The sequence below is a fragment of the Fukomys damarensis genome, unplaced genomic scaffold (genome assembly GCF_012274545.1).
Source record: "Fukomys damarensis isolate Sample0158 unplaced genomic scaffold, DMR_v1.0_HiC HiC_scaffold_16, whole genome shotgun sequence".
Classification (NCBI taxonomy): domain Eukaryota; kingdom Metazoa; phylum Chordata; class Mammalia; order Rodentia; family Bathyergidae; genus Fukomys; species Fukomys damarensis.
In genome coordinates, this window is record NW_022900928.1 from 31,268,880 (window position 1) to 31,291,076 (window position 22,197).

The 22,197-nt window shown below is 45.7% G+C and overlaps 1 protein-coding gene and 1 long non-coding RNA gene across 26 annotated transcripts in view; one reads left to right on the top strand and one right to left on the bottom strand.

The window, feature by feature from the left end:
* The window catches only part of LOC104868535, a 37,014-nt gene extending 24,084 nt beyond the window's left edge, over positions 1–12,930 (top strand). Inside the window, exons 4-5 of the long non-coding RNA XR_004517448.1 lie at positions 2,052–2,258; positions 12,864–12,930. This is a non-coding gene — a long non-coding RNA (uncharacterized LOC104868535). The remainder of the gene's footprint in view (positions 1–2,051; positions 2,259–12,863) is intronic.
* Positions 12,931–13,813: 883 nt separating this feature from the next.
* Positions 13,814–22,197, bottom strand: part of Kctd21 (potassium channel tetramerization domain containing 21) — a 16,173-nt gene continuing 7,789 nt past the window's right edge. For 13 of the 25 annotated variants that reach the window (XM_010633314.1, XM_033764246.1, XM_010633330.1 and 10 more), the window contains one exon: positions 13,814–15,001. In XM_010633314.1, coding sequence (XP_010631616.1) covers positions 14,189–15,001 — 813 coding nt within the window. In that variant the 3' untranslated portion in view covers positions 13,814–14,188. Of the gene's footprint in view, positions 15,002–16,558; positions 16,737–16,938; positions 17,269–17,645; positions 18,282–20,196; positions 20,280–22,197 lie in introns of those variants that run through there. The other 12 variants (XM_019208833.2, XM_010633322.1, XM_010633319.1 and 9 more) reach the window with 8 other exon arrangements.

Consider the following 22,197-nt stretch of genomic DNA (forward strand, 5'->3'; position numbering starts at 1 on the left):
TGGTGGGGGGATTAAACTCAGGCCCTTGTGCTTGCGAGGCAGGCAGCAGAACCACTGAGCTAAATCCCTGCCCAGAGGACTCACTTAAAAAAAAAACCCAGCGTCAACAGCCCTGAAAACTTCCTAGCAAAGGCCCTGTGGCCCCTTGGGTCCTTCTTCTAGTGATCCCAGAATCCTAGGCTACCAGAGCTGGGGTGGACACAAGAAATTATCCCACACCAAGAGAATTCAGGTAAAGACCCAAGGGAGTTCCAAGAAGCAAGTGCTCACTTCCAGGGGGACAGTGCAGGACAATGGCTAGGGGCTGTGCTTGGGCTCAAATCCCGCAGTCACTGACCAACTCTCTGACCTTAGGAATATTCCTTCACCTCCCTCAGCCTGTCTCCTCATTTATGCAGATTGTAACACTTATCTCAGAAAGTCTTTGTGAGGATCAATTGACTGAGTATGTCTGTAAACAACTTAGCACAGTACCCGACTCTTGCTAATGGCTTAATGTATCATTGTTATTAATATTATTATTAATAATAACAGTAGTGGCTCAGGAAGGGAACTAAGGTTGGTGCCTGGAGCAAGGTCTCTTTGGGCTAGATTTTGAATAATTAGAAGGCAGCTGTGCTCACCACTGTAGCACCAATGCTAGATATTGAATAATTGGGAAGATTTGGCACACTGGAATGAATTAAGGAAATGAATGAGGTTCATGGGGAAAGATTCTCATATGCCATCCTGAGACTGACCAGGAGATGTTGCTGGGGCCTCAGTGATAGAACAGAATGGAGGGTACAGGCAGGTGATGATCCCACTGTGGAATGTGTGCCATAGTCCTAGCTTAAATGGTATCCACAACAGCACTGACACTGACGTTGAAATTGTAGCATAGGTTTAGGTACAGTACTAGTCACCTTTCCTGTTGTTGGCACAAATTTCCCAATACCAGCAATTTAAAAGAGGGAGGTTCATTTAGTTCATGGTTTCAGAGGATTCAGTCCACAGTTAGCTGATCCAAGGTAGGCACAGCATGGCAGGAGAGTGTGGAATAACAAAACTGCTTAGGCCAGATGTGGTAGTGCGTGTCTCTCATCTCAGCATTGGGGAGGCTGGGGCAGGAAGAGCACAGTGAATTTGAGGCCAGGCTGGTCTACATAGTGAGTTTAAGATCAGTCTGAACTACACGGTGAGACCCTGTCCCTAAAACCAAAAAAAAAAAAAAAAAAAAGAAACTGAACAAAGCTGTTTAGTTCATGGTGGCTGGGAAGCAGAGCCAATACAGAGCACCAGAGAGGAAGGGGGAAGCGATGTAGACCTCAGAGTGACACCTCTGTCACCCACCCAGACACTTCCAGAAGTGTGCTTAACTAATTTCCTGGGCAGATCCCAGAGCCAATCAAATTGACAATCCAGCTAAGTCACCACAGGTACAGAAGCAGGAGTTTCTAAGAGGCCCTTTTAAGAAAACTTGAACCCCTGGGGCTTTAGGAGAGTATGAGGAAATACCGTGTATTGTACTTGGCCAGTGATACTTAATTACACCACAGGAGTCAGTTCTGGACATCTCCCACTGAGCTCCATGGGGAATATTTAATCAAATTGTCTATGTCTCAGATACTCCTTTTTCCCAGTCTTTCACTGAAGCATGATACAATCTTCTCCCCACGTCCAGCCCTATCCCTTCATTACCATAGTGCTATGGACTAAATAGTCCGTAGCACTTAATCTCCAACATGGTGGCATTTAAAGTAGGTTTTCGGGAGGTAATGAAGTCATAGAGTGGAGACCACATGATGGGATTGCTGGGTCAGTATTGTCCAAGAACCTAGAAGTGGGCCCTCATCAGACACTGGATCTGTCAGCACTGTGACTTTGGACTTTCCAGCTTCCAGAACTGTGAGAAATATGGACGTCTATGAAGACTGCTCAGCATTCCAACCCCCCAAACATACCCAAAGAGATAGCTGGTCTTTCACTTGCCTGGGCCAGGCATATCTTTGTGTGATATTTTTTATATAGTAGCCCAAACCGACTAAGACAACATTTATCCTCTGCGACAGAGGGAAGAGGAGAAGTGGCCCGGGACGTAGGACTCCATGATGCCAGTGATCCAGGTTCCTCCTCATTGCAGTTCTGCCATCCTCAGCTTGTGGGCTTCACATCCTGGTCCATGATGACTGCTTCTGCTACACATCTGCTATTCCAGCCAGCAGAAAGAAGGAAGAAATGAAGAAAGGCACATGTGCCAGCAGTCACCTATCGTTATGGTGTGGATCTAAAATGGCCCCGAAGCTTCGTGTGTTTGGAAGGTGGCTGACTCTTGGGGGTGCATCCAGTGGTTGAGTCCAGCAGCTGAGGGTGCTGTTGGGAGGTGAGGCCTGGTAGGAAGAGGCAGCTCACTTGAGATGTGACGCAGAACGACTTTTGCTCCCTGATTCCCCCTTCTCTCTCTGCTCCCTGGTTACCGTAACGTGAGCAGCTCTCCTCTGTGGCAGGCCCTTCTACCATGCTGTTCCTACCTTGGAACCTTCTGAAGCTGAACCAAAGTAAACCTTTCCTCCTTTAAGTTGTGATTGTAAGCTATTGTGTCTCAGTGATGAGGAAAGAGACTAAGACGCCCACACTGCTTGTTAGCCATGTGGCCATTCCTAGCTGAAAGGGCACTGCAAGAGAAGGTCCTTCTTTTGGGTGGCCCTTGCCTGGTTAACATCTGTGAGCTTCTATTACTGAAAGACGTGTTGTACCAGCTTCTTTTACATTCAGTTTACCCTCTTTTATCCTTGTGGATTGGATATTCTAGGCCAGAAGGTAAGATCATTTCCTCATGGGAAGACAAGTCTCTCCTTTAAGGGGACGATGATTCTCTGTGACAGTTTTGAGAGAAGAGTTGATTACAATAGAGTATCACTGTGAAAAATATGCCTGACCCAGGCAAGTGAAAGACCAGCTGTCTCTTTGGGTATGTTCAGGGGGTTGGAATTCTGAGCAGTCTGCACGGACTGTACAGGCCTTTTGGGTGGAGGTGGACAATGGCCTCTGATTCACACACAGCATGGAGTGGACAGGAAATCCGCCCACAAGGTACCTCAGGCTGAAGAGGACCAGACCTTTCCTTATGAAGATGTTCTAGCTTATGTTGTTCTTAGTGTTTCTTTCCATTTGGCCATGTCTGATCCCTAGGGAACGTCGTATTGATGGTCCAAGTCTGGTCACAGCTGTGTCATGTGGAATTAGGAGGAGCAGAGGTGGGTGAGGTTAAGAGGCAACATATGTGCTGGACGTTTAAGGGCAAATGGAATTTGCTGGCGCCAGAAATGGGGGAAGGACATTTCAAAAAAGCAGTCTCAGCGAGGCAGGCTGCGGCTCCATCAGGCAGGCCCCTTTTCTGTCATGTACTTGCGCTGTGATGATGAAGGGCACGTGTGGCATGGACTGGTTTCCTTATATTCTACCTCGGCTGTCTTTCCTCCCTCAACAGTGCCCAACATCTCTGTTTTGGGGACAGGTACTTAGAGAGAGGGAATGGCTCTGATTTGTTATTGTATCACCAGTGCCAAATAACAGTGAGTGACTTCAATGCTCATAATATACAAACTTCGTAATCGGAGCCCAGTGTGGTATACTTGCTTTTCTTCTTCTCTTCTTCCTCCCCACTCTCCGACCCCCTTCCCCCCTGCCTCTCCTCCTTTCCCTCCTCCTCCGCTTCCTCTTCTTCTTCTTCCTCTTTCTCTTCTTCTCCTTTCCCCCTTTCTAATGAGTTGCATCCCCAGCCCACAGAATACTTTTCTGTTGTTTTGTTTTGGTTTTGGTACCAGGGATCAAACTCAGGACGTTGCACTTGCAAGGCAGGTGGCAGCACCACTGAGCTAAATTCCCGGCCCTCAAAGAATACTTTTTAAAGCTAATTATCTTGAGCCTAGACTGTCTACAGAGAATTATAGTAATACGGATAATTACTGTTCATTGAATAGGCAACAGGCAGGCACCACCATTTATATACATTGATTCATCTGCTCTACATAGAACCTAATCAGGTTATAATAAATAAATATATTTATTACCCTTGTTTGTGTAATGAGGAAGTTAGGCTCAGAGAGTTGAAATAATTTGCTGAAAGTCATACAGCTAGCTAATGGAGTAAAAGCCAGGCAGTCTGCCTAGACTGTTAGCCACTCCAAGCCCTCCTCTTCAGCTCCTGCTGGGTTAGCCCTGTTCTTTCAAGTCACTGAGACTGTTTTCCTAGAATGTCTTTCCTCAGTTTCTGTCTCTGGCAAACTCCATTTGCCCTTTAAAGTCCAGTGCTGATGTTGCCTCCTGATCTCAGCCACCTCTCTAACTAGAGAAGAGAGGTGGCCCCTCTCTGATTTGATCCCTTTACTAGTTTCCCCCAAACTTGGACTAGGAGCTCTCTTGAAACAGACCTGACCCTGAGCTCACACCTCGGTATCCTTAGCCCTCAACACGGCGCCTGTCTGTGGAAGGTCCTCTGTTCAGATTTGTGAATGATTAACTGTCTCTACTGCTTCACACGCAGGGAAATTTGTCCAGGGAAGCAGAGGACCTGTCCACATCACACAGCAAGTGAGAGTGAAGGCCAGACCCCAGGACTCCTGACTCCCAGCATGGCTGTCTCCCATCTGGTTGTGGATGTGGAACATTTGGAAAAAATGTTCCTGCATCTTTGAGCCTTTCTTAATTAAGTCTTACAGTTTATCCCAAAGAGGACTTCTTTGAGACTGCTGGTGGGAAAGTGAAGTTTGGCAGTCCAGTCTGGAAGTCATGAGGCAACAGAGAAAAACAGGCAAACAATCCTGAGATGTATTTTGCTGTCCCAGTCCTTCAAAAACAGCAGAACAAAACACTCAAACCCAAACTGAGGTTCTGGCCTGTAGGGCACTGAGCCAACTTGGACAGAATTCGCTATGTGGATCCTCCTCCTTCCTTAAAATGGAGGAGTGTTTGGAAAGAAACCGTTTTCTGGTTTATCTGGAATTTCATTAAGATAATGCAAAAAACAAAACAAAACAAAACAAACAGCAACAAAAACATGTTTCACCAGGCCCTAGAGAATTAATCCATAAACAAGCTCCAGGTCCATCTCTCGTCGGCCATACTGCTGAATGAGTCCTTCGTGGCCCAGCATCTGACCATCCTTCCCAATGCTGGCCACCAGGGGGCAGTATCCTCCCTCAGCCCCTTCCTAGGGATTCTGGGTCCCAGCTGCTTTACTGTTTGCAGGGCTGCTGTAATAAATACCTTGGACTGACTGGGCAGTTTAAACAACAGAAATTTATTTCCCACGGTTCTGGAGCTGAAGGTGTTGGCAGGCAGGGTTGGTTTCTCCTGAGGCTCGGCTTGGCTTGCAGATAGCCAGCGCTGTGCCCTGGCTGCTTTCCTTACGAGTGGGAGGAGGGACAGCGAGTTCAGAAGGAAGCCAGCCTTGGGGGTCTAACTAGCCCAAAGGAAAGAATACACACACTTGCAGCAGCAACACTGCCCCCGCTGGCTAATGCTGGATTTCATTTCACCTAAGATTATTTCTTTTCTTTTTTTTTTCCTCTTGGAAAAGTATTTTCAAAAAAAATTTTTTTAATGCGTGTTTGCAGTACATAATGTTTACATTCCTTGTACGGAGTTAGTACGCATATGTAATGCATCCTAATTTCTTTTTTCATCTCCTTCCCCCTCCCCTCCGTCCTGCTCCCTCCATCTCTTGATCGCTTCACATTTGAGAAATATCTCCCCACTTCCTTCCTATTACCTTTTATTTCGCTCAAGACCCAAGTTTATGTTCTATCACATAAGAAAAAAGGGTATCAATTATAATTGTAAGATACTATCAGTTGTTAAATCTCTTTCTGATTGCAGAGATGCTGGAATTTGGGGGAAAATGTGTGTCAGGATTGAGAAGAGATCCCATTTGTTGACTTTGGTAGTGAGGATCTATATCAAGGGAAGCAGACAGATTCGGGCTTGAGGCTCAGGATCTTGGTTTTATGCAGAGTAGAGTGGTCAAGTGTCGTCCTAACCGAGGTGCATCACCGCCAGAACTAGCTAAATCCGTGGCTGGGAAACAGATCCAAACACCTGCTTAGACCCCGCCCCCGCCCCGGGCTTACAGTGGACCTTGCAAAATAAGCCCAGAGCTTTGAGTTCTTGTTCCAACCAAGGGAATGAAAGAAGAAAGCCTTGAAAGTAGAGAGCTTTGCATGCTCGTGAGAGAGAGAAAGGCTGAGAGTCAGGGGCTCTTGGTCCTAGCTGTGGTTCCTCTGTCCTGTGTGTCCTCTGACATGTACTAGGCAAGTTCCTCTAGCTCTCCGGCCCTATTTCCTCAGGGGTAAAGCAGTGGAGCTTAGCTACTCATTCAACACATGTGAGCTGAGACCCTCTCAGCTGAGGTAGTATGCCGAGGGCTGGAGATAGGTCCCTGTTTTAAGAGAGTTCTGTCCAGTGAGAAGACAAGGAGCAAGAGAGCAGAGAGGAGACAGCTATGCCCTCGCACGCATTTCTCTCCCATCCTTATCATTATTGCCTGAGGTAGGCAATGCAGGTATTTGTATCCTTACTTTAGGCATGAAATCATGGAGACTGAGAAAGATGGTACTGCTTGCTAAATCTGCCCAGCAGAGACAGGACCTGGACTTGCACTGCTTGACTCAAAGCCATTTTTTTTCTCTCCGCCTTTGATGGTTGGTTTCTTTCTAGCAGAAATTTTTAGATTCTGTCTCAGAAAACAACCATGAATGTCACATTGTGGTAAGTCCCGTCTAGGTTCCCTCAACAGCCAACAAGGGAGAACCTTTCCTGCCCAAGAACTGGGGACAGGATAGGAGGACTCCGCTCATCTACCCTGGCTTCTCTTCTACTGAGAGGTGCACCACCTTTAATCCTCACAAAAGCCTTCTGACTATATGCAGGGGAGGTTAGCTGTGTGACCTTCCATGTGAGTGATTCCGTCCAGTCACTTTATCCCATCTCTACCAGCCTGCCAATGGGGGAATGTGCAGGGTTCATCTGTGATTCCCAGAGGGCATCCTGGGCCTGGCAGATGGATGGCAGAAGCTTAACAGAGTGTGTAAATGTCTTAGTCCATGCGTGCTGCTATAACAAAATACAGTAAGTTGAGTGTCTTACACAAAAGAAAAAGTTATTATTATTATTACTATTTTTCATTAAGTTTATTGGTATATCATCACTGGGCATTTGTACCTTTACATGATATATCTTGGTATTACTGTTTTGTTTTTTTGAAAAATTCCTTTTTCTTTTTTGTTGCTGGAAATCAAACCCTAGCACATACTAGGCAAGCTCTTTACAACCAAATTATACCCCCAGACCCTGAACACTAGTTTATTTCTCATAATTTTATTTTTTAAAATTTATTTATTTTGGTACTGGGGACCGAACTCAGGACCTTGTGCTTGTGAGGTAGGTGGCAGAACCACTGAGGTAAATCCCCGGCCCGTTTCTCATAGTTTTAGAAGGCAGTAAGTCCAAGATCAAGGCACATGCAGATTTGTTTTCCAGTGAGAGACTATGTATTAGTCAGCTTTCTAGTTCACTGTAACAAAAGGCCTGTCATAGGCTAATTACAAAGTAAAGTGAGATTTATTTTTTCTCATGGTTCTGGAGGTTCTGGTCCAAGATTGAGTGGCTCCACCAGATTGGGTCTCTGGTAGGGGTAGCACATCATGGCAGAATCATATGTTAGAGCAAGGGCTCATGTCTTAGAACAGGAAGCAGAGACAGAAGGGGAGAGACTGGAATCCTGCAGTCCCCTTTGAGGGCCTGCTTCCAATGAGGTAGTAGGCCCCACCTTTTAAAAGTCATACCACCTCCAAATGGCACTGCCCTGGGCCCCTTTAGGGATCACTCAGCACCTAAGTTATAGCAGTTGGTTTCCTGACTCATAAATGGGCATGTTTTCATTGCATCCCCCTTGGTGGAAATGGCAAGGGAGCCCTCTGGACTCTCTTTTATAAGGGCACTAATCTCATTTAGGAGGGCTCCACCCTCAACGCAGTCTCCTCCCAAAGGCACCACCTTCAAATACCATCACATGGAAGGTTAGGTTTCAACATGAATTTTAGAAGGACACAAACATTCAGTCTATGAACAGAACTGTAACAAGATCTGTTTTTCTCACACCCAAAGAGATGCCAACTCCGAGAGGAGGAAGGGCTCAGTGAAAGGGCATGTGAAGGATAGGGAGGGTGTCCACTGTGGATGGACAGGACCTGAGTCACCAGGGAGGAGAGAGTAGAACTCTTCAAGTGGTGGGAGTGGCTTGGGCAAAGGCCAGAAGGTAGAAATCTCCATGGACTATGTGGGAGACACTGAGGAAGTAGGCAAGTAGGACAGCAGTGAAAGATAAGGACGTAAAGTCATCTTCATGATAGTATTAGTATTATTATTGTTATTTTGGTATGGGGATCAAATTTGGGACCTTGCACTTGCGAGGCAGGCAGTGGCACCACTGAGCTAAATCCCCAGCCCAGATAGTAATATTAGTACTTATTGTTCTCCAGGCACTGTCCAAAAGCTATAGAGTATTACTAATCAAACCCTTACAACAGCTCTATGCAGTGTGTTTTGCCATCTGTTTGTTTTTTGGTTTGTTGGTTTGTTTTTTGAGACAGGATCTCCCTTTGTAGTCCAGGCTGGCCCTGAACTCACTTTGTAGCGCAGGCTGGCCTTGAACTCGCAGTGATCCTCCTGAGTGCTGGGATCACACGTCTGCACCACCACACCAGGCTGTTATCTGTTCTGTTCTTTACACATGACAGAAAGGTTAAGTAACTTGATGAAGTTTGCCGAGCCATTAAGCAGCAAAGCTGGAATTTGATCCCACAGCCATCTGAGTCCAGAATCTGTGCTCTGTTTAATCCAGTTTATAGGGTAATGCCTGTTTGTCAAGAGCTAGGAATTTGGGATATTTTTTTTTCGTGGGCTACAGAAAAAAGTTTAAGCAATACTTTTGAGCAAGAGAGGATATTGTGGGGCCAGAAGTGTCTTGCATGTCTGGGGCAGAGTTCCCTCAGACACTGAGCACCTTCTGTGTGTGAGGCACTGGGGATACAAAGAGCAAGGCAGAGTTCCTGGTTTGCTGGAGAGGCTCACTTATCTCACACTGTTGTGTCCCTCTCTGCTCAGCTTATCAGTGACATCACATTGGTGGCTTGAAGCAAACCACAGAGAGCAGGCTTACATCACGAACACTGGTCCCTACTGCAAATCAGGGCTTCCCCCCAGAGAGCTTGTTGTTGAATATTTACCAGTAGCACACTGCCCGTGAACAACATCAGTCGGGTGATAAAGTGACTTCCTCGGGTGTAGGGCAGGGCAGAGGGGCTGGGACTGATCCTGCTTGGTGGAGCCATGAAGGCAAGGCTTATGCAGAGTGTTGCTGGATGAGCAGATGTTTGCTGTGGAGATGAGGTAGTAAAGGGCAGCCCAGGCAGTCGTGTGTAATGGCATGGTGTAGCTACGTTTCTGTGACAGGAAACCATAGATGTGAAGGTGTTTGGTGACCTACAAGTTCCCAAAGGGTGTTTATTAAGCAAATCCAATGCAAGATTTATAAAGTGAACTAATTGGGGTTGGGCAGAGAGTACCCTTTGTTTTTTAGCTGGCCTGATTCCTAAAGGATTTCAAATGTGGCTCAGCTGACCTTTACCCAACTCCCAGTAAAAGGGAACCTAGGCTTTGGGGCAGACCCGGCATAAGGAGAGGAATGGGCTGGAAAAATCTAGGGTTGCCACCTAACTGGAAAACGCTGACAAAGGCTTTGGAATGCCCTGTACTTTGTGTATAAAGTAGAGGCCCAGCAAGGTCGGGTGCTCTTGGCACTGCCCAGAAGAGTGAGAAAGGCAACTCCAACTTGAAACTTGTTCTGCCATCTTTTGTGAGGTCCTGGGTCCTATGGGTGCTCCGTGATCCTCTGAGATCAGGCAGACTTCTCTTCAGGGGCCTTTTTGGTCCCTATATCCCAGAGTGGGTAAATGTGTCACCAGATTGTCTCTGCAGCTCTACTAGTGCCACACTGGCCCTAAGGTTCTGTAGAGGACTGAGGGCACTAGACTGTCTGAGAAGATGGAGCAGCCAAAGCCAGGACTCTGAAGGCCTGTAAATGAGCCCAGCCCTCCCTCTGATGGGCCTATTATCAGGTTGTTTTATTCTGGGAGATGATCACAGGGCCTCGTTTCCCTGCCAACCACCCCTATCAGCCCTAAGCCCCCTGGGATCCAGATAGACACAGCTGGTCAGTGTAAAGAGACTGCAACCCAGGAAAGGGATGGGCTGGTGCTCAGCCCACAAGCTGACCTTGGCTAAGCACTCATTTGCAACAGATTATTTTAGGAGTAATTTGTAAAAGGAAGCTAGGATTGGGGCGAACAAATGGGCAGTTACACAAATGCTATAATTTAGGCCACATAGTTGTTTACAACACCAGGTGGCTGCATCATGGATTGCTGGGCTGTATTGAGTACTGAGGTATAGGCAAGGGGGACCATGTCCACTCCTGCCCAGAGAGCTCTGGCCCCAAGTAGAAAAGGGTCATGAGGCTTGGCATTTTATAAAAGAGCAAAGGGCCTTTGGTGGTCCTGAGGATGTGAGATCACAGCATGGTGCCATGCCTTCAAGCATGCAGGGACCCTGTCCGGGGCAGGCCTCAAGAGGTGGTTATACCAAGGTGTCTTGGGAGTTCCCTCTGGTACGCTGACCATTCTTCTGCCTGCGTGGGACTACGCCTGGGGCAGGACAGAGGGCTAACAAGCTGCTATGTGCCTGGAATTGCTCCTTCAGATGGCTTCCACTGGGAGAAAGCCCTCAGTGGTATAAAGTTCAGTATGGGTGCAGTAATGATTTGGTCTCACCCAGAGCTGGCAGCTCACGAGCAGCACACCTTTGCTGCTCTCCACACTCACTCGGACTCCCTTACTCACTGGGATGGCACCACCTGAATACTTTGATTCCGCTTTCTCACACTTTTGCTGAGTAGATGGCTGAGCTCACCTAAGTGAGATGTGGGCACAATGAGAGTGCCCTGAACACACCACCTGTGCCTGCCGTGCCCCTGTGCAGTGGCTGTGTGAGAATGCATTCATCCTCAATTGCTTTGCCTGGCCACCATGTTTCTTTTCTGTTTGCTGAGATCATAGTGCTCTCCTTGCTCTTCCTGTCAGCATCCAACATGCCCTCAAGGGCCCTGCTGGACTGACCATAAAGCCCTTTCTGAGAAAACTGCCCTTTTTCCCTAAGTTACCACAGCATCTGTGTGAAGCTCTCCACTTCTTCCAGGAAGGTATCCACCTTCTGGACCCACACACCAAGCATCCTGTAAGGACTCATTAAACAAGGAGACCTCTTGGACTCCTTGTTCCCATAACCACCTCTTTCAAGAGCCAGTTACTGAACTCTGTGTCAGGCCCAGCTTGGAATTTCCATGTGTACCAACTCATTTAAGGTGCACAGCCCTGGGAGGTAGGGGCTGTTATCCAATGAGCTACTTGGCCAAGGTTACATAGTATACAATGGAGCCAAAACTCAAACCTGAGTCAGTCTGATTCAAGTCTGGGGTTTTAGCCAGGTGTGATGGTACATGCCTGAAATCCCAGCACTCGGAGATGAAGCAGAAAGATCATGAGTTCAGGGCCAGCCAGGGTTAAACAACGAGACCCTGTCTCAGAAAATGAAATAGGGCTTGGAATTCCCAGGGGCTCCCTCACAAGTACAAGGTCCCAAGTCTTATCCCCGTTTAAAAAAAAAAAAAAAAAAAAAAAATGCTAGGCGTGGTGGTGCACGCCTGTAATCTCAGCACTCAGGAGGCTCAGGCAGGAGGATTGCTATGAGTTCAAGACCAGACTGGGCTACATAGTGAGTTCCTGGTCAATCTCAACTCCATAATGAGACCCTGTCTCAAAAAAAAAAAAAAAAAAAAAAAAAAAAAAAAAAGAATTGCACAAACTATTAACACAAGTAATAATTGTTTATCATTTATTCCACATACATTATTTCGTTTGATCCTCACAACAGCCCTGTGAGGTAGGTAGGGTTATGTATTACTGTTATGCCCATTTCACAGATGAAGAAACAGAAGTGGCTCAGTGAGGTGAGTGACTTGCATAAAGTCACACAGCATATTAATTCATAGCTTCACAGGTTCTATACTTTCTCTAAGACAAGCTGCTTGAATTAGGAAGCACCAAAAAGAGGGAGAAAGGGAAGTTTCATGGAGATAAAAAAGGACAGTGATTGATGAGATTTTTTTTCCTCTTACTCTTTTGCTGTGGTCACACCTTCTGCTTCCTACTCTCAAATGGATTTTCTTTGAGGGGATTTCCAGAATACCATCGACCTGGTGGCCTGGGACAGCTGTCAGAGAGATTCCTGGGTCCTACTGTAGAGAGGAAAAGGCCTTTATTGCTTGAAGGACCTGGCCTTGCCCATGGAACAGCATATAGGTTCCCTGCTCACAGGCTGTCACTGTGGGAAGCTCCCTCTTTGGTCTACCTTCTGTGGATGCCTGTGTCATCAGGCTTCCCTGGTCTGTCCGAGGTCCTCTCTCCACTGGGGAAGCCATATTCACTCCAGAGATGAATCATAATATGCAGTTTGGAGGCCTGCAAGGCTCATCACCTGCTGGGAAGTGGTGGCTTGGACTCTTTGTTCTGCGTCACACCCCAAGGAGTCCCACAGACTAGTCAGGAGAGACAACACCACAACAGAAGGCCACCTTCTTTAGAGAAGTATCTTAGGGGCTGGACACTTATTCCAAGGGCAGCATGATGGTTCAGGCACCACGCATGGGCTCCTAGCTCCTAGCTGCAAAATGCTTCCCATGACCCTCTCTTTCTTCTGGATCTCCTCAGGCAGTGAATCTTCATCTCCCAACCGAGAATGGTCAAAAGGCATCCTGAACCACGGCTGGTGTGGAACGTAGATGAAGTGGAGGTGGGGTCACAAATAAAGCGACACCATAACCAAAGCGGACTTACGGGGTATGGAAAGGACCTAACTTTGGTTCCAAATACAGATCCCAAAGGGGAATCCAAATTCTGAGTCATAATATTTTCAGAGTAAGTGCCTGATCTCTCAAAGTGACTATTGTGAAAGCAAAGATACATATTTGGATGAGAAGGATGGTATGAAACCAAGTTCTAGCATATAGAAATGGCAGGACAAAGTTTTGCTTCATACAGGAAGAACTTTCTAAGTCAGCACCATCCAACCATGGCAGTGGGGACAGTGAGCTGCTTGTCACCAGAGGTATGCAAATAGGCATAGATCCCCTGGAGGTACTCAAGCAGAGGTACTCATCTCTAAATGTGCTGGGGTCTCCTGGGGGCTGGGATAGCTAAGCAACCACTGGATTATTTTCCAACCCTGAGAGTCTATAATATTTTTGTTTAAAAGTAACTGTTTCAGTAATACCTCAGATTTTCAGGAAAAGGATTGCAAAAATCAAGTAACAGGCTAGGTAATGAAGTACCTTTCATCACACTGGCTCCAGGTACTTTCACACCTTTGCGGGACAGCAGCCCATTTTAAAGCCAGAAATCCCTAGATTTGGCCCTATCAAGAGAGAAATCCCTATCTAAACCCTGCCTGGATGCTCTCTCTTCTAGGCTCACTCTTTCCCTGAAAGGGGGCCACTAAAGAGCTCTGGGAATACACTGCACTCTAAGCCAGGTAAATACAGTCAACCCTGGGCAAATAAGTCCAAGGTCCTGGTAACATCCCAGAGAGGGAAGAGCAAGTGTGAAGGGATCTGCTGGGCATTTTATGTCCTGGGGAACACAGCATTTCCTTTGCTGTGAGGGGCTCTTTTTTCAGATGGGTAAATGAGGCACTGGCTAGTGATACACAGATGAAGCCTGCAAGAAAACTGCTGCTTCCTTGTCCCAGTTAGAAAGCCCTCTTGTGGACTCCTCTTGTACACATCAGCTACATCTTCGTTTGTCATAATAAATTGCCCATCTCTAGTTCAAAGTGGAAATGAAAAGTTCTGTTCGGAGGATGTGTGGATTCCAAAAGATAGACTTCATCAAAGGGGAATCAAGTCCTGCTATGCAGTTAATACCGGTTAGTAGAGTGCCCTGCTTCACATCACTGGTGAGACTCTCCAAGCCTTGGGTGACATGCAGCTTCTTGGGAACTCTCCAATGTTGCTCTTTTTTTTTTTTTTTTCTTTTTTTTACCTGTATCGTATTAATCGAATAATCTTATTGTTCATAAAATCCAGAGCATGCGGGTGAGAAGAATCAATGCAGAAGCCATCACTCAGAGCAATTTTCAGCACCTCCTCCACAAAGACCTGGAAGCTGTTGATCTGTTTGTTGGCAGGCACCACCCAGAGCCTCTTGAGGTTCTGCTTGGTGTACTCTTCCTCTGGCAGGCCCTCCACATTGGCCACCCAGTCCAGAGTCAGGTGGTTGGGGTCCTGTAAGTGGCTGGTGATGGAGGAGAGATTGCCATTGGAGCAGTAAAAGAGCTTGGAACCAAGGAGTTTGAGGAAGAGGCAAGATGTGCTGAAGATGTTGGCATTGAAGACCTCCATGCTGGAGGATGACAGGCTGTAGATCTGTGGTGCCTCACGCACAGTGAAATGGACCGTCTGCACACGCTGCTTCAGCGTGATGTTGAGCATGGCATTCTTCTCTGCCTTAGAGAGTTCCACCTCCTTCTCCTGCAGTGCCTCGATCAGGGGCTGCACCTGGTAGAAGTCAGCCTCCCTGCGGAGCAGGCCCATCTCCTGGAAGTCCTCAGGGAGGTCCAGGTGAGAGGTCCGCAGGAAGTTGAGGATGTAGCGGAACACTTTGCCATCACGATCAATGAAGCAGTTTCCCTGGCTGTCCCTCTTGGTGGGCATCTTCCCACTGAACATGGCACCCAGCATGGAGTCAGGGAAGCTGGTCAGGGTTGCCAGTGAGGTTGTGTAGAGCTTCCCCCCAACATTCAGTGTAATGGGGTCAGACATGGCAGAAAACTGGGGAGCTGGGCAATAGTCCTAAAGAGGGAGGAAATAAGAAATGACTATTACATACCCGAATTTGGGTAGTCACAGTTCTTAGCTCCTAATTGTAGGTCAGACCTATATTCCCTGGGGTTGCAATGATTAGTACCTGGTGAATAGTACTGAATGATAATGAATGGCTAACTGCCACACTGGGTTCAGAACATTAGATTCATTAAGACAGAAAGAAAGAAAGAAAGAATGTAAGTTAGTTGGGCATGGTCATGTATGCCTGTAACCCCAACATGGAGGAGGCTGAGGCAGGATCATCACAAGTTACAAGTCCAGCCTATGTAATTTAGCGAGATCCTTTCTCAAAAGTAAAAGGGCTGAAGATTTAGCTGAGTTGTTCTGCCACCTGCCTCGCAGGCACAGGGTCCTGAGTTCGATCCCTGGTACAAAAAAAATAATAATAATAAAAATTAATTTAATTTTAAAAAAGGGCTGGGGATACAGTTCAATGGTAGATTACTCTGGATCCAATTCCCAGTACTGGGGATAGGGTGACAGGGAGGAAAGGGAAAGAAAAAGAAAAAGAGAAAAAAGACTGTTTTACTCCCCTAGAATCTATTTTAATGGGTCTGGAACATGGCTCCAGCACTGGTATTTTTAAAAAGCTCCCCTGGTGATTCTAAATATTCAGTGAGCATAGAGTTACTACTGGTCTAGACGAGGAAAGCAAATGGGCTGAAAACTACCGTGCATGGTTATACATATCCCTGCTGACACAATAGTCATAGCATCTTTGATATAAACAATACCATCATCCACCCCTGCAGTGCAGATGAGGAAACCGTGCTAAGATTCATTCTTATCACTCAGAGAGGTGAAGTGACTTGGCAGTATTCAAACTCACATCCCTTTTTATGAATGAAAGATGTGTAAAGGCTTACTAGCCATAGACTGGTACAGCCCACATAACAAAAGCTTTGAGATTTATGACTACAGAACCTGCAATCTTATCATACCAATGCTATTTCTGAAAAAAAAAAAAGTTTTTTTTATAGTTCTGAGGATCTAACCCAGGGCTTCACACATGCTAGGCAAATGTTCTACCACTGAGCTACATCCCCAGCCCTGAATTTAGTTATTTTCTTCTTGCAAAGAATTTGCAATGAATAGCTATGATTGGTGTTATTTCCGTCTATCTAGTATACGCACAACTTGGCCTTCTGGCATCCAAATGACTATCCTTTTTGGACTCCCTGTGCCAACCTGCCTTGGTATGAAGATGCTTGTGGCTTCTGGTGGGTAGCCCGTTCTTTCCTATCACAGTCGATTTTCCCAGCGTTTTCTGAAACTGATTGCAGGGTTAGTGCAAGTGTAGCCCTCTGACCAGAGCACTGCTCCTGAGTGGTCTCTACCCTCTCTTTAACAAAGCCCCCCTCCCCATCTCACAGTTAGCATCTAGGGCTGGTGAATCCCCTTAAATCTGAAGTCTTAGATTTCAACTTCTATTTAAGGCCCTAGAAAGCAGGAGCTATACCCCTTCAGTTTCCAACCTGATACCTTTCCCATAGCCAATTGGCAGAATGGATTCAGCAGTCTTACCCTGACAGTTGAGGTGAAAGCCCTAAGAAAAATTAGCCTGGAGCTGCCCTCCAAAAGAGCCCAGGGTAACACTGCAGGGTTCAAGAGACAGTGAAGGCTGTGACAAGACAGATGTACCAGGGCTGGGGATTTAGCTCAGTGGTTCCGCCTCCTGCCTCACAGGCCCAATGTCCTGAGTTCGATCCCTGTTACCAAAAAAAAAAAAAAAAAAAAAAAAAAAAAAAAAGGACAGATATACCAAGAGTCAGGGCAGTAAGCTAGAAATGAATTCTGGCTCACAGAAACATCTTGCTAGGTATATGTACTGTCCAGATAGGGAAACAGAAGTCCTTGGGGGAGGACTTCCCCAAAGTCAGCCAGCAGGGGTGGCCAGCACTTACCATGTGTCTGCTTTCTGAAGAGGATGACTGCACTGCAGCTCCCTTTCTCCACAGAAGGGGGGCATGTGGGGTGTGGGAGATTCTCTGCTGTTTTGCCCAACGGTCTGTGGTGGGTGGGGCTTGTATTCCTTCCCAGTCTAATGGGGCACTTTAATATTGCAAAAAGCCATTACCATCTGGAGTCTGAAGATAAACCCATGATGAAGTTACAAAATTGTCAGCAGATGCCTGGAACAGATGGGCTGTGAGACAGTGTGTGTGGGGTGTCCAACAGAGAGAGCAAGGTGGCGTGTAAGGCGTGGCTGCTGGGGTGCCCTTCGGAAGCAGCATCTGTGGAGCATGTTGGGCTGAATCAGGCAGAAGCTGGAATAAGGGGTGTGTCAATCCTGACTCATTCCAGAACCTTCTTTTTCCTGTTGCCCTTCTCCTAGATCTCTAGTTTCCACCTTAAATATTTATGGATAACTTCTATTTTCTAGTTTTCAGACTCTCTGCTTGCAAAGAAAAATCAAATACTGCCCCCTTACCCCCGCAAGCCCCAAACCAAAAGGACCAGGGATTAAGCTCAGTGGTTTTACTACCTGCCTCCCAAGCACAAGGTCCTGAGTTTGATCCCCAGTACCAAAAAAACAAAACAAAACAAAAAAAAACCCAACAAAACAAAACAAAAACCAACCCCAAACAAAACCCCCAAATAAACACCATACTGGATTTCAGGCCGAGACTCTGTGAAGCGACTTGGCTCCACAGGAGTGGGCTCAGGGATGAGAGAGGTTGGGCTGCCTTTTCTGACAGATCTGTAGGCTGCAGACTCCTGTCGTCTCACAGAGTAGTGCTGAAGGGCTGAGGGCATGGACCAGACAGTCAATAGCCACAGGCCTTCCTGGAGATCCTGCCCAAACTTATTTGTGCACCTGCAAAAGCAGCAGTCATGTGTCTGGGGAGAGAAGCAGAGTCAGTGAGTAGAGGCTAGTTGGCTAGAAGGCAGCCTTGCTGTCCCGAGTCCAGTGTGCTCTCTGTGGTACTCGCCTCACAACTACTGAGTCATAGAACTCAAGTCCTCCAAGGCCTCGTGATAATGTCTGAGTGTGGTATCCTTTACTCTCTTCAGTGATTCAGTCAATCTTCCCTGGCTGCTGAGATTTCTGTGTAGGGGCTCACAATTCCTTCTGCTTTTAGTCAGATGAACACTTTTCAGAAAGCCCCTCCCTGCGCTTCAGTGGAAAAAAAATGGGGAGAAGGGTAAGAGAAAGACAATGGTCAGAGGGACCTTGGTCCCCCACCCTCCATACTAGGGAATAAATCCAGGGCCTTCGTGCTTGAAATACATCTCCAGACCTTTTTTTTTTTGGTACCAGGGATCAAACTCGGGCCCTTGTGCTTGTGAGGCAGGTACCAGAACCACTGAGCTAAATCCCCGGCCCTCCAGACCTTTTTATTTTTGCTTTATTTATTTTTTGGTTTTGAGAGACAGGGTCTCAATATGTAGTTCAGACTGCTCTGGAACTTTCTGTGTAGCTCAGGCTAGTGTCTAACTCACAGTGATCCTTCTGCCTGAGCCTCCCAAGCGCTGGAATTATAGGTGTGTGCCACCACGCCTGGCTTATTTTTGCATTTTAAAACAGAGTCTTGCTAAATTGATACACTCGTGTACACATTCACTGTACACCAGTGTGTGCTGGTGGCACTTCAAGGAGGGCTATGTGCTGCTGTGATATAATACCACATATATTCTGGTCTCCGTTTCCAGCTTTCAGCCAGGGTTGCTAAAATTCTTTTTTTTTTTTTTTCCCCATACCTGGGATTGAACTCAGGACTTTGCACTTGCAAGGCAGGCACAGCACCACTGAACTAAATCCTTGGCCCTTATATTTTCCTAAAACCCATAGAAACTTCTTTTGATTATTATTTTTTGTTTTGTACCAGGAATCAAACATGGCCTTGAATTTGCCAGGCAGGTGCTGTGCTGCTGATATATATCCCCTGCCCTAATAATTGGTTTTTGTCCCCAGTTCCAGAAATAAAGCTGAAAGGAGCATCTTTTATTTATAACAAATCCTGTCACAGCGAAGTTTGTTAAGAGATGACTTTTGGAAAGCTCTTAAAGCTAGGGTCTGGTTGCCAAAGGGGCTTAGACGGTTGGAACTTTCACTCTTACCTCCAGGGAGGGAAAAGGACTGCAGAGTGATTTAATCACTAGTAACCAACTCATTGAATAAATGGCATCTATATAATGAAGTCCCCACAAAAACCCCAAAAGAGCAGCTTTGGAGAACTTCCGAACTGGTAAACACAGGAAGGTACTGGGGTATTGCGTTCAGAGGCATGAAGGCAGTGCGGCCCTTTCTTCCAGCCTTGCCTCGTGCAGCTCTTCCATCTGGCTGTTCCTCAGCTGTATCATAATTAATCAGTAATCTAATAAGTAAACTGTCTCCCTGAGTTCTGTAGGGCTGTTCCTATCGATCATGGAGCTTAAGGAAGGACTACCAGGAACCTCCGATTTACAGCCAGCTGGTCAGAAGGACAGGTGACGTCCTAGACTTGCAACTGGTGTTGTCTTATGGAACTGAGCCCGACTGGTGGGTTCCACACTAACTCCAAAAGGGTATCTTCAGAGAATGAGTAGATGTGGGGGGAACGCTCTACACATCAGGTGCGGGTGTGAGTAAAGAAATTAATTTTGGGGGCTGAAGGTATAGCTCAATGGAAGTGCACTTGCCTAGCATGTGTAAGACCCTGGATTCCATCCCCATAGTGCAAAAAGAAAAAAAAAAAGAAAAAGTTTTTTTTTCTTTTAGTTGATTTAAATTTTTTTTTTTGGTACTGGGGATTGAACTCCAGTCCTTGCGCTTGCAAGGCAGGCAGTGGAACAACTGAGCTAAATCCCTGGCCCCTATTTTAGTTGAGAAGGGAAGGGAATGAGTATCTCTTGAGCCTTTTACTGCACTTGAGGCCTTTATACTCACCAGTTTGTTTCTGCTACATGTTTTTCTTTTTTTTGGTTTTTTGACAGGGTCTCATTATGTAGTTGAGATTGACTTAGAACTCACTATGTAACCCAGGCTGGTCTTGAACTCACAATGATCCTCCTGCCTAAGCCTCCCGAGTGCTGGGATTACAGCATGTATTGTTTTTAATTGAAGGATTACTTAACTTTAAGCACAAATAATGCAGATTTTAAGTATGTGTTTAAAAAAATGTATGTACCTACGGCAGCAAAACTACTATCCACATCAAGCTACCTACCACTGAACTTACATTTGAATTTCATGAAGACTTTTTAAATATTTCAATCACAAAGAAAAAGTTTCACATGTATCCAGGCAGATAAAGCAGGTTACCTATAAGGGGTAAAATTCAAGATTAACTTAGATTTTTATCTTGCAGTTCTAAATGCTAGAAGACAATGGAATAGTATCTACAGTTTTAAGAGAAAATAATTTTGAACCAAGAATTATATAGGCTGCCAAGTTATTATTTTATACAAAGGCAACTGGAAGACATTCTCAGATATCCAGGGGTTAATAAAGTTTTATCAGTCAGGCGTGGTGGTATACACCTGTAATCCCAGCACTTGGGAGGCTGAGGCAGGAGGATCACTGTGAGTTCAAGGCCAGCCTGAACTATATGGCCCAACAAGAAACAAAACACAAATGGAGCCAGGCCTGGTGGCGCATGCCTGTAATTCCAGCACTCAGGAAGCTGAGGCAGGAGGATTGCTGTGAGTTAAGAGACCAGCCTGGGCTACATAGCGAGTTCCAGGTCAATCTCAACTACACAGTGAAACCCTGTTTCAAAAACCAAAAAAAAAGTTTACCAACTAAGAATCTTCTCTGAAAAATTTGCTGAATAATTTACTGCAACCAACAGAGAACATGAATTAAAAATAACTACAGAGTAGGGAGGCAACTGTATGAAAGATTTTATGGTAAGCATTAAAAGTAGTTAAGAAGCATGAAGTCTGTAACAGTTCTTCAAATTCTTGAAAAGGAGGCTATCGTTTTCTCTTACATAGCAGATGAGGAAACTTACAAAGCTCTCATAGCCTCAAAAAGCTCAAGACTTCCGAATTAGCCTTCAAACACTGCTCTGCAGCTTCCTTGGCAAGACAAAACTATCATCTGCTGAGTATCACATAATACCTACTAGCATTTTATTGTAAAATTTCTGGTGCTGGAGATTGAATTTAGGACCTCATGTAGGCACTCTCTCTACCATTAGTCTTTCTACCAATAGTCTCTACTCAGACTATTTATTTCAGTGTTGGGGATCAAACCCAGGACCTCATGCTTGCTAAACAAACTCACTACCACTGAGCTAAAAATCACTAGCCTACTTTAAATAAAAAATGTATGAAAAAGTACAGGCAGTGATTCTATTGTGCTAACTGCTTCCACAGATTGTCTCAACGTCTTCACAACCAAGCTTTGAGAAGGGTATTGATGGAGTCTAGGACACACTTAAAAACATTTGCAAGAGACAAATGCTACCTCCTCTTTGGCATATTGCTTATTTTGAGCTGGTTATTTTGAGAAACTGTAGACCCAGGAACAGTTCTGAAAAGCTGCCCTATCCATCGTTTTATACGAGGGAAACTTTCCTTAGCTAAGTTATTTGTACCAAGAAGAGAGCTACTTTGTGACCAGTTTTATGATCTGAGAGACTTTTTTTTTGTTATTGATTTTTGAGACAGGGCCTCAATATGTAGTTGAGACTGACCTGGAACTCACTATGTAGCCCAGGCTGGTCTCAAACTCACAGCGATCCTCCTGCCTCAGCCTCCCGAGTGCTAGGATTATAGGTGTGTGCCATCACGCCCAGGTGATCTGAGAGAATTTTATCTGTATAATACCTCATTTAGTCCAACATATTTTCTCCCCTTACCCTCCCACTATGCCAGCACCTCCCCAAATCCTCTTCCTGTTGCTCACTTCTGTATGAAAATCATCTTGGCCTTCCTTTGAGTCACATCCATAGGACATTTGAATGCATATTTAAGTAATTAAAATGGGTTTCTCCTGTTAATCTGTTTAATTGGTAGCCCAAACAACCTAGTAATAAGGAAGCCATTTTTTTCCTCCCCTAGAATATTATTATCACCTCCATTCTGCAGATGAAGAAACTGAGACTCAGAAAAGGTAGACAACTGGACTGGGGATTTGGCTTACTGGCACTGCACCTGCCTTGCAAGTGCAAGGTCCTGAGTTTGATCCCTGGCACTGCAAAAAAAAAAAAAAAAAAAAAAAAAAAAAAAAAAAA